Below are 16,605 nucleotides of genomic sequence, written 5' to 3'. Positions count from 1 at the left end.
GAATATATATATATACACATATAGTAGTTTTGGTATAGTTACCATATCTAAAATATAACAATATTGTATATTTATTGAACACTATGAACGACTTATTAAAGTTTAAAATTGAAATTGAAATTTATCCAACACCAATTTCTTTAATATTGAGTTCACTATTTTGGAGTTGTTCCGCCACTGACCATAACTTAGCCACCGACAGAATTGAAAATCTAGAAATTAAAAAACTTAAATGCTCCCACTTTCACTTTCCCCATTTTCAATTTCTATTAAACAATTGACTCACAATTTCATATATATATATATAGATATATATCAATTACCTTGAAAGAATATTAAATATACCATAATTTCAATAGTTTTAAACATAAATAAAATTTATATCAATTTTCACTGTCTATTACTATTATCAATAATAATAATAATAATATATTAGGTTGTCTTTGCTTCCACAAAATAATAATAACAAATTGTTGTGTATGTTATGGGTTGTCAATTTATAATAATTAATTTTATAAGCATATATTTGGTCTTCACTTGTTTGTCTCTATTGTGAGCTTAAAGATTCCTTTTCTCCTCTCAATTTATAAGATAGTTTCTTTCAAACTTGAGTTTTAAGACAAAATGACTATGAATATGTAAATGAGCATTGGAAAATTACAAAAAGTAGGATAAAATGAAAGGGAATTGAAGAAATTTGGGTTGAGTTATAAATTTAAACTCATTTAGGATAAATGAATAGATAAAATATCAAAATTCCCCCTTACAACAAGAAGCCCTAATTCTATTGGGAAATTACAAAAAAATAAGCTTTTTTCCTTTTCTTTTCATATGTTTTCTCTCGTCTTTCTCTGACTTCTTTTCTCTCAAACTTTTTATTCACTCTTCAACAAACTCTTCTATTTGTTCAAACTTTAAATATATAATTTAAAATCAATTTTATAATTGTTTTATGGGATTTAGAGTTGTTTGATGCATATTTAGCAAAAAAAAATTTGTTATTTTTTTATATCACAAGCTTTCAACGTCTAAATGTCTAATTTCAAATCAATTATATACTTGTTTTTATGTGATTTAAAAATTTTCTACACGTGTTATAGAAAATTTTTAGCTACTGTTCTAATCTCGCAAATATGCAATTTTGTAATACCTAACCTCAAATTTATAGTGTTGTGACAATTAAGTTAGGCTCATTTTGATATTAATTATTTGAATTGGATTGTTTGAATGAAACATCCAAAATCTAAAAAAACTGAATTATGGGTTGATCAGTTTTCGATTGTTGCTCCCCACTTCTCTCTTCTCGTTTCTCGTAGCGTTTCACGTGCTGTCTTCCTCCTCTCAGCCCCACCTTTATTTTTCTTGGTACACAGCTTTGTACTGATCATCACTACTAGTGACTTACATTGTGTGTGCGAAGATGAGAAAGAAAAAAAAAAGGTGAAGAAGACAAAAAGTTCTCGAGAGCAATGGAGGTTCAAAAAGATTAAGGAAAGACGTCGAAGGAGCGGGAGCTCGAACTAGATGACATTGGAAGGAAAGTGGATGTGGAAGACTGCAATTTTGGAACGAAGAAGAGCGAGCAATGAAAGCAAGGAGCATGAACAAGCACCATCGATTTTAATTCATTGGTTGTTTTTGGAAATTTTACATGTAGATGATGTAATTGGAAGAAGAGAAAAACTTCTGTTTTCAAAAAACCATGTCAAATTTCATTTTGGACAACTGGAACAAAAATTTTGTTTGATTGGAAGTTTTGTATGATAAAAAGCATTGAACTGTTTTATTTTATAAAATCTTTATGAAAGACACTGAAAGTTTATTATGCGTTTTGGTTTTATCTAAAAACTATTAAAAAGTTAATGGAACTCTTTAGTTTTTAAAAGCTTGTATGATTGAAAATTTTTCATCTCTCAAGTACCATTTAAAATGAATTTCAAAGCTTGATATGTAGGACGAAGTTCAATCTGAATTATGAAATGTGTAATAAGTTGTTATAAATGATGATGAATTTGGAGCCCAAAATTTCAGAGCTATTACCGAGATGCAACTTTCCGCAGCTCAAACAAATCCACGCTCTTCTCTTAACCACTTCCATTCACCAAAACATCCATATTTCCTCCAGCTTTCTTCGACGAACCACCGAATTCAGGATCATGGATTACGCAAGTCTCGTCTTTTCTCATCTCAGTCCCAGTTTTAAAACCGAAATTCAATTCTGGAACGCAATGATCAGGGGTTACGCTTTCAATGGCCCTGCTCACCAATCTGTGTCCTTGTATGGCGATTTGCTTCAAAGAGGACTCAAACCCCATAGTTTCACCTACCCATTTGTTCTAAAGTCGTGTGCTGATTTGGGTTGGTTCTGGGATGGAAAGAAAGTGCATTGTCGAATTCTCAAAACTGGGTTTTCATTGAATTCTTCAGTTTCTGATGCTCTTTTTCATTTATATGTCAATTTTTCAAAATTTACTGGACCTAAGGATGCTGCTGATGGGATGGCTTCTGATGCTCGCAAGGTGTTCGATGAAATGTGTGTCAGATCTGTTGAAGTATGGAACAGAATGATCTTAAGGTATACGAGTACTGGGGATGTTAGTGGTGCACAGAAGTTGTTTAATACAATGGAAGATCGAGATACCGTCTCGTGGAATACAATGATTTCCGGTTATATAAAGGTAGGAGAGGTAATGAAAGCAAGAGAGTTATTTGAAAAAATGCCAGAGAAGAATGTTGTGTCTTGGACTTCTATGATTAGTGCTTATGCCAAAGCTGGAGATCTTGCTACAGCCAGAATGTTCTTTAATAAAATGCCTCAAAGAAATGTGGTGTCTTGGAATTCCATGATTTCTAGCTATGTTCAACATGGGGATTTTCAGGAAGCATTGGATCTCTTTAACCAAATGTTATCAGAAGGCATAACTCCTGATGGGTATACTTTTGTATCTGTTTTCTCAGCTTGTTCTCATTTGGGCAATTTAATGCTTGGCACAAAGATACATTACGCGATTGATGATTTCTCTCAACTTGGAGTTATTGCTGCAACTGCTCTGATTGAAATGTATGCCAAATGTGGAGACATCAACAGAGCTTTTAATCTTTTCATCAAAATAGGAAAGAAAGATGTGTTTTTTTGGAACGTTATGCTGAAATCACTTGCTCTTCATGGACAAGCTCAAGATGCTCTTAAACTATTCTCTTTGATGCAGAAACAAGGCCTGAAGCCAAATGACTTCACTTTTTTAGGAGCTTTGTTTGCCTGCAGCCATGGAGGGATGGTTGAAGAAGGTCAAACCATATTTGATATGATGGAGAAGGAATATAAAATTAGACCTAGAATCGAACATTTCGGTTGTATCGTTGATTTGCTGAGTCGAAACGGGAGGCTAGAGGAAGCATTGGATGTAGTAGACAAGATGCCATTTGAGGCTGATGTTGCAATATGGGGAGCTTTGTTGGGTGGTTGTAAGTTAAGAGGTGATTTCAAGAGAGCGGGGGAAATAGTTGAAAGGGCGAGGAAATTGAGATCAAAAGAAGGTGGAATCCATGTGAGCTTTTCGAATATGTATGCATCAGTCGAGCAGTGGGCAGAGGCTGTAAATGCAAGGGAAAAAATGGAAAATGAGAATATTTTGAAGAAGACTGGACAGAGTAGTGTTATTTATGCACCCAATGGAAGATCTTATCTTTTATAAGATATTTTGAATAGGAAGAACAACTATTAACATTTATTCCTATTTTTTATTAGAGGTCAAAAAGTTAGGATTTCTCACTCTCACTCTACTATTCTGCCTTTTGAGTGTGAGTTAAGAATTTAGTAAATATTTAAATTTCAAACATGAGGTTGATAATATGAACTCTCCAATTCTTTTTAACAATGTGTGGGAGAAGAATCAAGCTTTTAACACAAGTAATTAAACTATGTTTATTTTTTTGACAATCCTATTTGATTTAGAATTTAATTTTGTGGAAATTAAACACATAAAAATTTATGAGAAAATCAAATCATTCTTACAATATTTTGTTTTTACAAAATTGACTTACAATTAGAGCAAATGCGTAAACAGATTTAGAAAGAAATTCAAGAGTTTATATTGAATCATTTACGAAAATTTAAAAGCACAAACTTCTTCCGGACGCACGTAAGTATAAAAGTCTATAAAAACTCTATAGTGTTATTACTAATTGTGAATAGAATGAAAAAGCGCGCCAAAGCAATGGCCAATGTGTATGTGTAAATGGCAATGCCTTCCTGAATCGTGAGTAAAAGAAGAAGCAACAACGGATTTCTTTCTGAAAATTTCATGGGGAAACAGAAGCAACAAGTGATCTCTCGATTCTTTGCTCCAAAACCCAAGTCCCCTTCTCTTTCTTCTTCTTCTTCTTCTTCTTCTTCTTCCTCCTCTGCCACCGCCGCCGACATAACTCCGCCGACCCAACCGTTTTCACCTGCTAAGGTATCGGCTACAGTCACTTTCTCCCCTTCCAAACGCCTCATTTCTTCTGCCATCGCCTCTCAGTTAACACCGCCCAAATCCTCTAAACGCCCAAAACTCTCGCCTCACACCCACAACCCTCTACCTTCCATCCCCAATCCCTCACTTCACCAAAGATTTCTCGACAAGCTCCTTGAACCCACGGATGACTCTTTCCAACCTTCTAATCAAAACCCCAGAACCTCAAATGGTGCTGATCCCAAATACAAATACACACCTTTGGAACAACAGGTTGTGGACCTTAAGAAGAGGTACCCTGATGTTCTTCTCATGGTGGAGGTTGGTTATAGGTACAGATTTTTTGGCCAAGATGCTGTAATAGCGGCTCGTGTTTTGGGTATTTATGCTCATTTGGATCATAATTTTATGACTGCGAGTATACCCACCTTTAGATTGAATGTGCACGTGAGAAGGCTGGTTAGTGCAGGGTATAAGGTGGGTGTTGTCAAGCAAACTGAAACTGCTGCGATTAAGGCTCATGGGTCGAATAAGTTGGGCCCGTTTTGTAGGGGATTATCGGCTTTGTATACTAAAGCAACATTGGAGGCAGCACAGGATTTAGGGGGAGCTGAAGAGGGATGTGCTGGGGAGAGTAATTACTTGTTCTGTTTGGTTGAAAATAGTATGTCGGTGCAAAATGTGGACTGTAGAATCGAAAATGGGGTTGATGTGAAAATTGGGATGGTTGCCATGGAGATATCAACTGGGGATGTTATTTATGGGGAATATGACGATAACTTTATGAGAAATGGACTTGAGGCAATGCTCTTGAGCCTGTCTCCTGCTGAGTTACTTCTTGGAGATCCCATATCAAAGCCAACAGAGAAGGTGTAAATTATTTATTGTAGCTAAAATATAACGTTGTGTCAAGGAAGAAATGAGAAAACAGCTTTTTGCACATTCTTCCTTCCTTTTTGTCTGTTCTGTTTAACTTAATGGGCAATTGTACGTTTTGATTGTGCCTGCCTAGTTTTAGATTGAGTAGGAAGCCTTGCTTTTACTGCCTGCTTGGACTTTGTTGCTTGCTGTATTGATCATGTAGGTTGTATGCCTCTTGATTGTGTGATAGGGTAGTTGAAGTTTCTGTTAGGATGGATGTCAGATTATAAGATGAAAAAGATAATATAAATATCTGATGGCTACAGCTTGAACTATCCTTTGAACATAAAATTTCTTCAACTTTGACATGTACAACCCGCTTTTGTATCATCATCTTGACAACAACCCAATTATGCTCATCAATGCCAGCAGTGTTCTTCAACCATCGGGGTAGAAGAATGCCGATTGTGCAAATATGGTTCTTGGACATCTTCACTTGGATTTTTATTTGATTCGTTTATATTTGGCCCAACTTTTTCAGGTGTTTTGTTTAATTGTTATCTTGGCCTTGGAATAGCATTATGGGGTACATGTAGATGGAGGAAGGCAGTGGATATTTTCTAGGAAAATGTTGGGTGTGTGGTTTGATAGCCCTAATCAGAGATTGCTTCGATGCTATTTCGAGGAGGATTTTTCCAAGGAGAGGAGAGATCCAGGAGCCGGGGTAGGAATAGTTCTAGGCTTTCCTCCAACTTGGTCAGTGCACATGCACCTGTTTGGTTTTGGATGGTATGCCTTTCAAGAGATGGACTCAAACAGAATAGGCCTGGAAATCGTGCTCTCATGCTTGGTGCTATGTTTTAAATTGCACTTTCTTCTATCAACTGCAACTTTTAGTCATCCATACTACAACACCGTGTAGTTGCTAAAACCTTACTTGTTCCTATAGCTATTTAAAAAAATTTACATAATCAAATTGATGGTCTCATTATAAAGCATGCTTTCCTATGACTTGTGTATTTCCCCCTCTTTCTTGGTTGTTGGTTTCTGTTCCTTTATAGCTGTAACTTACCATTATTTTCTGATGGGGATTGTTTGTGACTAGTTATTGCTAGGTTATGCTGGACCTGCTTTGAATGTCCGTGTGGAGCGTGTATCGGGAGATTGCTTTAAAGATGGCAGTGCACTTGCTGAAGTGATGTCTTTGTATGAAAACATTGACCAAAATAACTTCACTGAAGATAACAACCCTGAAAAAGTGTTGGTTGGACAAAAAAGTAACCGCTCAGCAATTAAGGTACAGCTTGTTAGGGATTTTCTGCTTTTAACTTTTTGTAGGTCTGTTTCAGGACCTTGTTATAGACATATAGTTTCCTAGATATGGTCATGACCGCCCTTTTTTGTTATTTATTTATGCATTATTTCTTCTTTTATGTTTCTCATTTTACTAAAATGTATTTTCTTCTTCTGAGACTATTTTATGCTGAATTTGAAGGAAATAGTGAACATGCCAAATTTAGCTCTTCAAGCATTGGCCTTAACCATTCGTCACTTGAAGCAATTTGGTTTAGAAAGGATTGTGTCTTTGGCATCTTCTTTTAGGCCATTCTCATGCAAAATGGAGATGACCCTCTCAGGCAATACGCTTACACAACTCGAGGTAATTTCATATGTAAATATACTAAAAAAACAAACTCATGGACATTTGTTTAAGCCAATATTTTAATCTTTTGAACTGTTTTTTCCTTTATTTTTTCCTTTTTTGGAGATTTAGACTTCATTTCTAAGGTCCTTAGTTTTCAAAACATACACTTTTTATCTTTGAACTTTCGATTTGGTTCTGGAGGTTCAAATTTCACTTGGTTAATCCTAAAATGTAAATTTGGTTTCTTATTAGTTTTTTTCAGTTTGACAGTGATTGCTAATTGTTCCATGAGTATAAAAAAGTTATTAAGAACTCCAACTCATTTAAAGAATACATATGTGCCAAGTTTAATCTGTATAGTTTAACTGACACGTCATTATTGTTGTATCAACTAGCAGTCAACCCTGCTTGGGGACTATTTAGAAACTAATTTTAAACTTCAGGGATCAATTAAGACTCAAATTCAAACCTCAAGGATCAAACATTTAACTTTTGAAACCTTAAAATGAAATAGAAACTGAATTTAAATATCAAGGATTCAAAATGTCAGTTTTGAACAAGCTAGAGTCTAAATAGAAATTAAAACCTAGAGGCTCAATGGAAAATATTTGACCCTTTCTTCAAAAATATTTTAACCTTTCTTCTATCTTTAGTTAATTTCTTTGTATGCCATATCTTTACATGTTCAAGTGCTTCACTTGTTTTTCTTACTGTCTTTATGTCCTATGATTTAGGTTTTGAAGAATAATGATGACGGTTCTGAAACTGGATCTTTATTACATTGCATGAATCATACTCTTACAATATTTGGCTCAAGGCTTCTTCGCCAATGGGTATGTATCATATTATGTTGTCTTTCATGTTATTAGGTCGATCATTTTTCCACTTCTAAAATTTACAATTTATGGTACAGATAACACATCCTTTATGTGATAGAAACATGATAATTGCTCGTCAAGAGGCTGTTTCTGAGATTGCTGCATCTATGGTATCTTCAAAAGTATCTCCAAATAACAGAGCGTTGGATGAAGAATATTCTGATGTCATTGTCATTGAACCAGAATTGAATTACATACTTTCTTCTGTGTTGACAACCTTGGGAAGGGCACCAGATATTCAGCGTGGAATAACAAGAATCTTTCACCGAACAGCAGCCCCATCAGAGGTACTAAAAGTTACTTTTATCCTTGTAGCGACAGGAATAGGGGTGTATTTTCTTGAGCATCAGTGATAATTTTTATTTTTATTTTCACTTCATATACCTGCAATACGAGCTAATTTACATTCAAATGTAATGGCATTGTGAAACAGCTTATGAACATTGTGCATTGTGCATTGTGCTCAACTGATTATATGGTAGTTCAGTTAATGGCATTTCTACATACCGTGTAGGTATATCTATTGCCATCATTTTTCCCTCTTGCAGTGCAGGAGTGGGGGATTTGTCATCTGTGGGGTTGGTGGATTCGTAAAAAATTGGACCTTTTCGTATATTTTGGTTTCTTTAAAAAGTTGATGGTTCCGATACCTGCCATTACTGCACTGGTCCTTTTTTAGTTTATGATTTACTCTTATTACTTCTAATAGACTTCCTATTGATTTTGCGTTTTCTATATTGCACGGTGACATTTCCAAATAATGTATGATGCAGTTCATTGCAGTTATTCAAGCTATTTTATTTGCGGGAAAACAGCTTCAGCAGTTTCACATTGATGAAGAAGATGACAATTGTTCCAGTGAAAGTATTATTGGCTCCAAGCTCCTAAGAAAGCTGATTTTATCTGCTTCTTCCTCTGGTTTAATAAACATTGCTGCAAAGCTTTTGTCAACGATCAGCAAAGAAGCTGCAGATCAAGGGGACTTTCCAAACCTAATGATCATCTACAGTGACCAATTTCCAAAGGTGTATATGTTTTTTACTAGAAATGTCCTTGTCTACAGTCATTTTCTTAAGTATTTGCTGTACTGCTCCATACATTCTGCTTTCATTATCGTTTTTAACACTAGTTTTTTTTCAGGTTGCTAGAGCTCGGAAGGAGGCTCAATCTGCAAGAGAGAAATTGGATGCTCTGATCACCTTCTACCGCAAGCAGCTTGGAATGCGGAAGTTGGAGTTCACTAGTGTGTCTGGAACTACACATTTGATTGAGGTTGTTCATTTCAAACTACCATGTAAAATAATGTCATGGAAACCTTTCAGATACTAAAGTCTAAAATTAGGACTGGAAGGGATGCATAAAATGATTTTCTTTAATTTCATGCTTAATGTCTTGTGTACAGCTAGCCATAGATGTAAAGGTGCCTTCACAGTGGGTTAAGATCAATAGTACCAAGAAAACTGTAAGGTATCACCCACCTGAAGTATTGGCTGCATTAGATGAGCTATCACTGGCAAATGAAGAGCTCATGGTTGCGTCTCGTGATGCTTGGGATGACTTTCTGAGAGGATTCAGCAGATATTATGCAGAGTTTCAAGCTGCTGTTCAAGCATTGGCTTCCATAGACTGTCTGTATTCGTTAGCAATCCTCTCAAGAAATAAGGTCATATAGAAAAGCTGCTTCAATTTTCATTATATGATATCAAAATGTTATTCTTTCTAACTTGAATTTCATACAGAACTATGCTCGCCCAGAGTTTGTACCTGATGATGAACCTGCCCAGATACATTTATGTTCTGGACGCCATCCGGTACAATTACTTACCAATGTTCACTATTCATTCAACTAAATTACTTTCTAGTGTCTTTTTTCCCCATATTTTTGGGATGAGGCATTGGATAGTACCAAAAGCAATTGAAACAGTTTGGTTTTGCATTTCATCCCATAGTTGGGATCTACTTTTCATTGAAATCAACTGGGATAGCTCTTTACAATTGTCAGATATTTATCACTATAGATGTTGGAATTTCCATTTTTCTGTCACGAAGCTAAATATATAGAGAACATAGGCGACTTTCTTGTTGTGGCTTTTAGATATGTTTACCATGTACGATGAGGCAGGTTTTGGAAGGTACATTACAAGGCAATTTTGTCCCAAACGACACAAATTTGGACGCGAATGGAGAGCATTGTCAAATTGTAACAGGACCGAACATGGGTGGAAAAAGTTGCTACATTCGACAAGTTGCTCTCATTGCTCTAATGTCTCAGGTAAACCAAACCCTATTTGTAACTGTGTCACGCACACACATATTTATAATAAACAAAATTATTTAAACCAAAAAAGAAGGGGAAAACAAAAAACTGCTCACAATTCACAAATGTAACAATATGCTTGGTATGTGAATGATCTGTTGTGTTTTTTATTTTCACTTCCACCTTCCCGCCTTCATCATCTTCCAAGTCTCAATACATTAGATTATTCTATCATTAGACATGCTTTCTTTTCTTTTCTATTCCTCAATCACATTTCTTCAAGTTTACCACACAAATATTTTTTCTCATCCATGTAGGTGGGTTCCTTTGTACCAGCATTCTCTGCGAAACTTCATGTCCTGGACGGTATATACACTCGAATGGGTGCTTCTGACAGTATTCAACAAGGTAGAAGCACCTTCTTAGAAGAAATGACTGAGACTTCACATATACTCCGTCATTCCTCATCACGTTCCTTGGTCATAATTGATGAACTTGGGAGAGGTACAAGCACCCACGATGGTGTGGCCATTGCATACGCAGCTCTGCATAGTCTACTCCAGCAGAAGAAATGTTTGGTTCTCTTTGTCACCCACTATCCCAAAGTTGCTGAGATTGCAAAGGAATTCCCAGCATCTGCGGGGGTATACCATGTTTCATATCTTACATCACACAAAAGTCCAAGCTTGTCAGGCCCAAAATCAACTGAGGATGTGACTTACTTGTATAAGCTCATTTCTGGTGTTGCGGAGAGTAGTTTTGGTTTCAAAGTAGCACAACTTGCACAGGTAACTTCATTTATCCTGCTGTCCTGCCCTCTGTTTGAAATTTTATGAAGCATCCTCCCTTGAAAAACCTGTGTGAATGCTGTTTACCTGTTGTGACCCAAGTTCTTTTTGCCTTTGTTATGTTTTTAGATACCTTTATCGTGTATTGCACGGGCCACAGAAATGGGGGTCTGGTTGGAAGAAATAGTAACAAGAAGAGCACAGCGCAAATCCACAGAACAACATTTGGCAGAAGCATCAGTTAAGGGATTGGAATGGCAAAGCTTCCAGTCCTTCCTCGAGAGAATTGATGGTTATGAGGAATTCTTTCTATTCTTGAAAGCTACAGTACGTTCTGCTGATGTGGGAACATGGTGCCATCAAATTTACCAAGCTAGAAGCATGGCCATGGACTTGTTAGGAAGGTAAAACACAGTATTTTGACCTTAATTACTTTATCTATTGTACTGCTGTCATGCTTTAGTCATTTCTTTTATTTTAATGTATGAAATGACAGGTGATAGAACTCACTCATCTTGGAGTGGATAATCAATGAGTTTTTTTGGGCGAGCAGTGAGGAGACCCCTTGCAGAGTGTACAAAGGGCATTAGTTCAGTCTGATTTTCAAATATATATTATTAGTGGCTTTCTTTCTTTCTTTTCTTTTTTGAAATGGCCTTTGCGTACAGAAATCCATCTTGTTGAGGAATAGAGGAATTGGATTCATTCGTGTAAACAAAATTCCAAATTATATATCTTCTGTCAGCAATGGTCTCATTGCAACAGATATGCAACTTCTATTGCAATATACATTGGTACGTTACTGTCCTTAAGAAGAAGTCATTTACCCTTTAATGAAGCTAAGAAAGATCTCAACTCTCTTGCCTTTCTCTCATGTTCTGGTGACTGATCAATTTCTGTATCACTCAAATCAATTACATCAATCTTTTGACTAGTTTTCTGTTGAAATTTTGAAACATTACGGGTTTGAATTGCAGGTGAAGGGCTTAAGAGATCGATGACCTCAATCCTCTTTGTGCTACAGCTACGAGCATGATCAACAATGATTGGTTCAATGTTGAGAAAAACCTCTTGGTTCAGTTCATGAACACCAGTACCAGAAGTCTTTGAATCAATGGGAACGTGGGAGATATTATGAACTACCCTGCTTTCGGATTCAATTTCGAGCAACAGCGTTTTAAGTCTTTTATCAATTTCAGCCATAACAGCCGCCGACTTCTTTGTTTTAGTTTTGCCCTTGTTTTGCTTTTTTCCATCGGCTCTTTTCTCTTCAAATTCTATAATCATCTCGGGACAGGCCCTGTAAAACATATGAAAAGAAAAGGTTAGAAATAATAGTCTCACCTTAGAAGTACTTCAATGTTACGGAAGAAACTGAGATGCAAAAATAAACAGTATACTTGTAAATAACAGAATCATTTAAAGAAATTCAATACCTTTGCAAGAGATCTGCTGAGACAACAGATAAATTAAGTCCAATATTTTTCCAAGAAACCTCATAACACTCATTGCCCTGGACTTTTCGATGCTTGACAATTCCAGAAATAGGACAGCTAACTGGTATCTGTTAAAAAAAAAAGTAACCGAACAGATACAGTATAATGACTGTTCAACAGGTTTCCATGGCTATTACCTCTTGAAGTGGAATATTGAAACCAAGTTCTGATGTTCTAGACCGAATGTTTGCAAATCGCCGTAGATCTCTTTCTGCTATCTTTGGGAGAATGTTCTCATCTAAACCACAAGTGGATGATGGATGTATTCACAAACTAAACCAAATAATTTTATCTACTTAGCAAAGATGAGAGAAAAGAGAACCTGTTTTCTCAGGAGACCATTCAAAAAATTCGGCACATATCTGCTGAAGTTTGACATGTTGAAAAGGGTGCTGATCAAGAACCCTGTAGAGGAAGAAAATGGAAGCATTGAATTATCACCAGATATACCATAATAATGAGTCAATGACTGCATAAATGTGTAATATACTCTAAGAGTTACTTCACTTTCGAACAAAAATGTACTGGGAAAGGTTCTTCAAATAACCGGAAGAAACCAACAAACAACCAGCTTTGACGAGAGGGCTAGGCTCTTCACAAGAATTCCCATGCTACAAATATCAAGATATTACCTCTATCTAAAACAAAAGTATTAGGCCTAGTTCAAAATCATTTCATCTTCTGTTTTTTGTTTCTAAAAATTAAGCCTATTTCCTTTCATATTCTTACAAGAGTATGCATTACTTTTAAGTAAAAGAGTTGAAATCTTAGTTGAATTCCAGTTTTGAAATCTTAGTTGAATTCCAGTTTTGAAATCTTAGTTGAATTCCAGTTTTCAAAATTTGACTTGATTTTTGAGAGCACAAGTAAACAAATAAAGTACAAAACAAAACAAATTAGAGATAAAAGAACTGTTTATTGACATTATTTTTCAAAAATTAAAAACCAGAAACCAAACAACTACCAAACAAGGAGAGTATTAAGTGAAAAAATAGATTACAAAAAAAGAAATTTAGAAGAATTGTTTATAGACTTAATTTTTCAAAAACTAAAAATAAAAAACCAAATAGCTACCAAGGCCATAAACAACATTCCTGGCAACCGTGCACTTCCAACCCCACTGCCAGCTACTCTCCTGTCTTGGGTGAACTGCCTTTCTTACCCCTCTTATAAGCATTCTTAATTGGCGGTGTAACATATACATAAACATATCTTATAAGGAAATTTAGGTGCAGAGTTGAGGTAGAAGAAGTGGATATATTGCTGCACCACAGCCAAAAAAAAAAACTAAAACAAAATTTATATTGTAATTCCAAAGGTTCAACAAACTCACCTAGTCACAGCTTCAGAATCCGCTGAGTGGCATTTGGGTTTCAAATAGGCATCAATGACTTCTGAAAACTCATCACATTTAAGCATATAATGCCCATGCCCTATGCAACCAAAATCATCCAAATCAAAATTTAAACTTGATTGACCTATATCATATCAGATTATTCTCAAGTCTACAATGTTTAAGATCCTAAGTCTTCTCTTGATGGCTCAATTGGCAAAAACTGGTTGCCGTTCAGTTTCTAATTTCTATACAAGGTTTAAATTTCTCTATCCCACTTATTTTAGTGTTTCGAAAAGAGAAATGCATTTCATAGTAGTAGGGTAACCAGATTTAGGAAGTCCTTGCTTCTTGGAATTTTCCCCCTTCTTCGCGAGAGCCAGTCCCTCAGATGTAATTTTTTGAAGAACAGCACCATCACCTACTGCTTTAACAAGCTGACAAGCTGATTCCTACAAAGGGTATAATGACAGCATAGACACAGTTAAACACTGCAATGTTAAACACTGCGAAGGGGTTGTACTTATAAACAGCAATCCAACCGAGCAAAAAGGAAATTTAAACTTACACGTCCCATGCCATAAACGCCTTGCGAGTAGTCACTACCGAGAAGTAGAGCAAACGTAATCTGCAAACCATTTCGAAATGATTCGTGGATGTTGGTTAAATATTTGGTCATACGAAAGAAAACTTATCTTATAAGTGAAACTTCCCACCCTGCTAAAAACTACATTGCTCGAACTGTAGAGGCAGAGCAACAAAAAAAAAAAAGTTTACCATTGAGTTCCTTCCGAATCCTAACCGTGTTTCGATGTCATCCATTTCATAACAAACCACATGACCAGAATCTCCTAATTTAACAATTAATGGCATAATGAGTACATTATTTCAAAATCTAAATCAACTGGATAGAAAATGAGTATGCACTAGTATGGCACTCACCAAGGCAGATATCCCTATATACTGTCCTAGCACCAAAAAGGAAAGCATCTGAATCTGAAGTAAAGCATCCATCCTGATCATGAAATGAGACTTAATAATAGTAATGATGTTCAAGACTACAGAAGCAATAATCATCCAGCACACTGAAATATACCTACTAAGATCTCGTTTGGTAATCATTTTGTTTTTTGTTTTTGATTTTTTTAAATTAAGCCTATTTTCTCTTATTTCATACAATAGTTTTCATTTTTCTTAAGTATAAGAGTTGAATTCAAAAATGAAATTCCAAAAACAACAATAAATTTTCTAAAAGCTACAAAGTAGATAAAAAAACAAGAAATTTAAGTGGAATAGATGTTTATAAGCTTAGTTTTCAAGAACTATCATCCAAAAACCAAATGATTACTAGACAAGGTCTAAGCCTATACTTACGCATAATAATTCTGAATTCAGCAATGCACATTGTGCCTCAGCTTCCTCTACCCTATATTTAGAAGAATATGTTACAAGGTTGAAGAGCTCAGTTAGAAAACAGAGTGAAAACCACAAGATATCCAAACCTTGATTAAATTACACCCGTTACCAAGCCTTGATTCTCATCAAACTTAACTTTTAAATATAGTTCTGATTAAAATCTAATGACCCTTCTAAATTGTAGTATTTAGCTAAATACTAAATAAAAACTTAAAATTTGCTTTGCTGACAGCAAATGCAGTGATAAACTTTCTTTTACTGTTTAACAACTTAGAGACATCACGAGATTTTTTAAAGAAGAAAGGAACTTACGCATCTAGACAAGGGATACCAAGCGCCAGTCCTAAGGCTTGTGCCTCTTTTATCATTAAAGAGAACTCAGAACCCTTGTTTCTTTTCAGTGAGCAAATCTGCTGAGGATTTGCATCAGTTTGAGCAACCTGTTTTTGTTGCAGTTTTGGTAAGTAAGACTCAAGTGGAAAGGGGTAAAGAAAAAACGAATGTGGGTTATGAGAATCCTCACCTCATTTCCATTGTTCAAGCGGCGTCTATAAGTTGACAGTTTAATCCCAGGAATCGAACCATCTATAGGCCATAAGTGCTCATTAAACACAAAAATAAGTACCCATTACCAAATTATACGAGAAGATAAAAAGAAAGAAAGAAAGAAGATGATGAAAAGGAGCATGCCTGTCACGAAAATGAGGCTGCAATTCAAGGCAATGAGAGTTCGAAGGCGGTAAAAGAGCCCCTTTAGGTAAAACTTACTGTTCGAATGACAATGGGATTTGCTTACACTGGAAAGCTCAACTATCCAACATGAGAGATCGATGCATAACCTCTTATTCCTGAACCCCAAATTTAAAATGGCAAAAACTCAAACAGGGCAACTGAAAGATGAATAAAAATGAAACCCCCTGTTTAGTTTTCAAGAAAATGATAGAAAGAAAAGAACTTACTGAAGACGGTGAAGTGGGAGAGTTTTCTTGCACGATTCTAAGATATCCCACAAGTTCTTCACTCCCATTTCTTCAGTGAAGAGGTTTTGGCTTGGCTTTCCCTTGGGCGGGTCTTTGCTTTTACAAAAACAAAAGCGTAAAAAGAGGAGCTTTTATGTGTTTATTATTTATTATTTTGTTTGCAAATCCCTATATTTCTCTCTATGTGTGTGTGTATATATATATAAAGATGGATGTTGAGAAACTTTTCACATTCAAGGTAGAGTTGCATAACTTTTCAATCTCCATGTTAAAACAAACGTTTTAATTCTATACGTTTTAATACTATCAATGTCCTATGTTATTAGGGTCATAATGTAACATTTTCATATTACATAACGTCATCTTTATAGTTGATATTATATAATTCTATATTTTATTACACAACCAATAACATTTCCATCTTTCACTTTACTTGGATGTTCATAGATGGTTAAGGTTGCAATGTGTAAGGTCAAGATTTTGAATATGTCAAGCCA

General features: G+C 35.5%; 3 protein-coding genes across 5 annotated transcripts; 2 read left to right on the top strand and 1 right to left on the bottom strand.

Moving 5' to 3' along the window:
* The first annotated feature begins 1,176 nt into the window (after positions 1-1,176).
* Positions 1,177-3,890, top strand: LOC101214477 (pentatricopeptide repeat-containing protein At3g29230). The gene is made up of 2 exons (XM_004140798.3): positions 1,177-3,741; positions 3,798-3,890. Exon 1 carries the CDS (start codon positions 2,001-2,003, stop codon positions 3,693-3,695), a length of 1,695 nt encoding a protein of 564 aa, XP_004140846.2. The 5' UTR covers positions 1,177-2,000; the 3' UTR covers positions 3,696-3,741; positions 3,798-3,890.
* Positions 3,891-4,057: 167 nt separating this feature from the next.
* LOC101214720 (DNA mismatch repair protein MSH3) lies at positions 4,058-11,994 on the top strand. Of its 3 annotated transcripts, none has more exons than XM_031881836.1 (13): positions 4,058-5,324; positions 6,421-6,612; positions 6,811-6,975; positions 7,695-7,793; positions 7,874-8,125; positions 8,612-8,863; positions 8,979-9,110; positions 9,241-9,501; positions 9,578-9,649; positions 9,961-10,110; positions 10,413-10,883; positions 11,013-11,287; positions 11,861-11,994. In XM_031881836.1, exons 1-13 carry the CDS (start codon positions 4,305-4,307, stop codon positions 11,862-11,864), a joined length of 3,345 nt encoding a protein of 1,114 aa, XP_031737696.1. In that variant the 5' UTR covers positions 4,058-4,304; the 3' UTR covers positions 11,865-11,994. The 3 variants fall into 3 exon arrangements, with proteins under 3 accessions (XP_031737696.1, XP_004140847.3, XP_031737697.1); XM_004140799.3 differs by lacking the exon at positions 11,861-11,994 and adding an exon at positions 11,380-11,723; XM_031881837.1 differs by lacking the exons at positions 11,013-11,287; positions 11,861-11,994 and having other exon boundaries at positions 10,432-10,672.
* LOC101214962 (flap endonuclease GEN-like 2) lies at positions 11,595-16,248 on the bottom strand. Its single transcript, XM_004140800.3, has 14 exons — positions 16,088-16,248; positions 15,819-15,976; positions 15,652-15,713; positions 15,441-15,568; positions 15,087-15,138; positions 14,655-14,727; positions 14,490-14,563; positions 14,281-14,340; positions 14,041-14,164; positions 13,713-13,812; positions 12,702-12,784; positions 12,517-12,617; positions 12,320-12,447; positions 11,595-12,183 (listed from the first exon to the last, which is right to left on the bottom strand). The coding sequence occupies exons 1-14, from the start codon at positions 16,153-16,155 to the stop codon at positions 11,703-11,705; spliced, it is 1,692 nt and encodes a 563-aa protein (XP_004140848.1). The 5' UTR covers positions 16,156-16,248; the 3' UTR covers positions 11,595-11,702.
* Between the last annotated feature and the right edge of the window lie 357 nt (positions 16,249-16,605).

Source organism: Cucumis sativus, chromosome 3 (assembly GCF_000004075.3).
Source record: "Cucumis sativus cultivar 9930 chromosome 3, Cucumber_9930_V3, whole genome shotgun sequence".
In the NCBI taxonomy this organism is placed as follows: Eukaryota; Viridiplantae; Streptophyta; class Magnoliopsida; order Cucurbitales; family Cucurbitaceae; genus Cucumis; species Cucumis sativus.
Note: the sequence above shows the minus strand (reverse complement) of the source record. Positions and strands in the feature narration are given on the sequence as shown.

Bases quoted from the DNA above. Each gene is read 5' to 3' on its own strand.
- LOC101214477 (XM_004140798.3), top strand. From the start codon at position 2,001: ATGATGATGAATTTGGAGCCCAAAATTTCAGAGCTATTACCGAGATGC.
- LOC101214720 (XM_031881836.1), top strand. From the start codon at position 4,305: ATGGGGAAACAGAAGCAACAAGTGATCTCTCGATTCTTTGCTCCAAAA. The intron at 6,613-6,810 runs GTACAGCTTGTT...CTGAATTTGAAG, and splicing joins GTAACCGCTCAGCAATTAAG to GAAATAGTGAACATGCCAAA. The intron at 6,976-7,694 runs GTAATTTCATAT...CCTATGATTTAG, and splicing joins ATACGCTTACACAACTCGAG to GTTTTGAAGAATAATGATGA.
- LOC101214962 (XM_004140800.3), bottom strand. From the start codon at position 16,155: ATGGGAGTGAAGAACTTGTGGGATATCTTAGAATCGTGCAAGAAAACT. The intron at 15,977-16,087 runs GTAAGTTCTTTT...TTTGGGGTTCAG, and splicing joins CTCCCACTTCACCGTCTTCA to GAATAAGAGGTTATGCATCG. The intron at 15,569-15,651 runs GTGAGGATTCTC...CAACAAAAACAG, and splicing joins GCTTGAACAATGGAAATGAG to GTTGCTCAAACTGATGCAAA.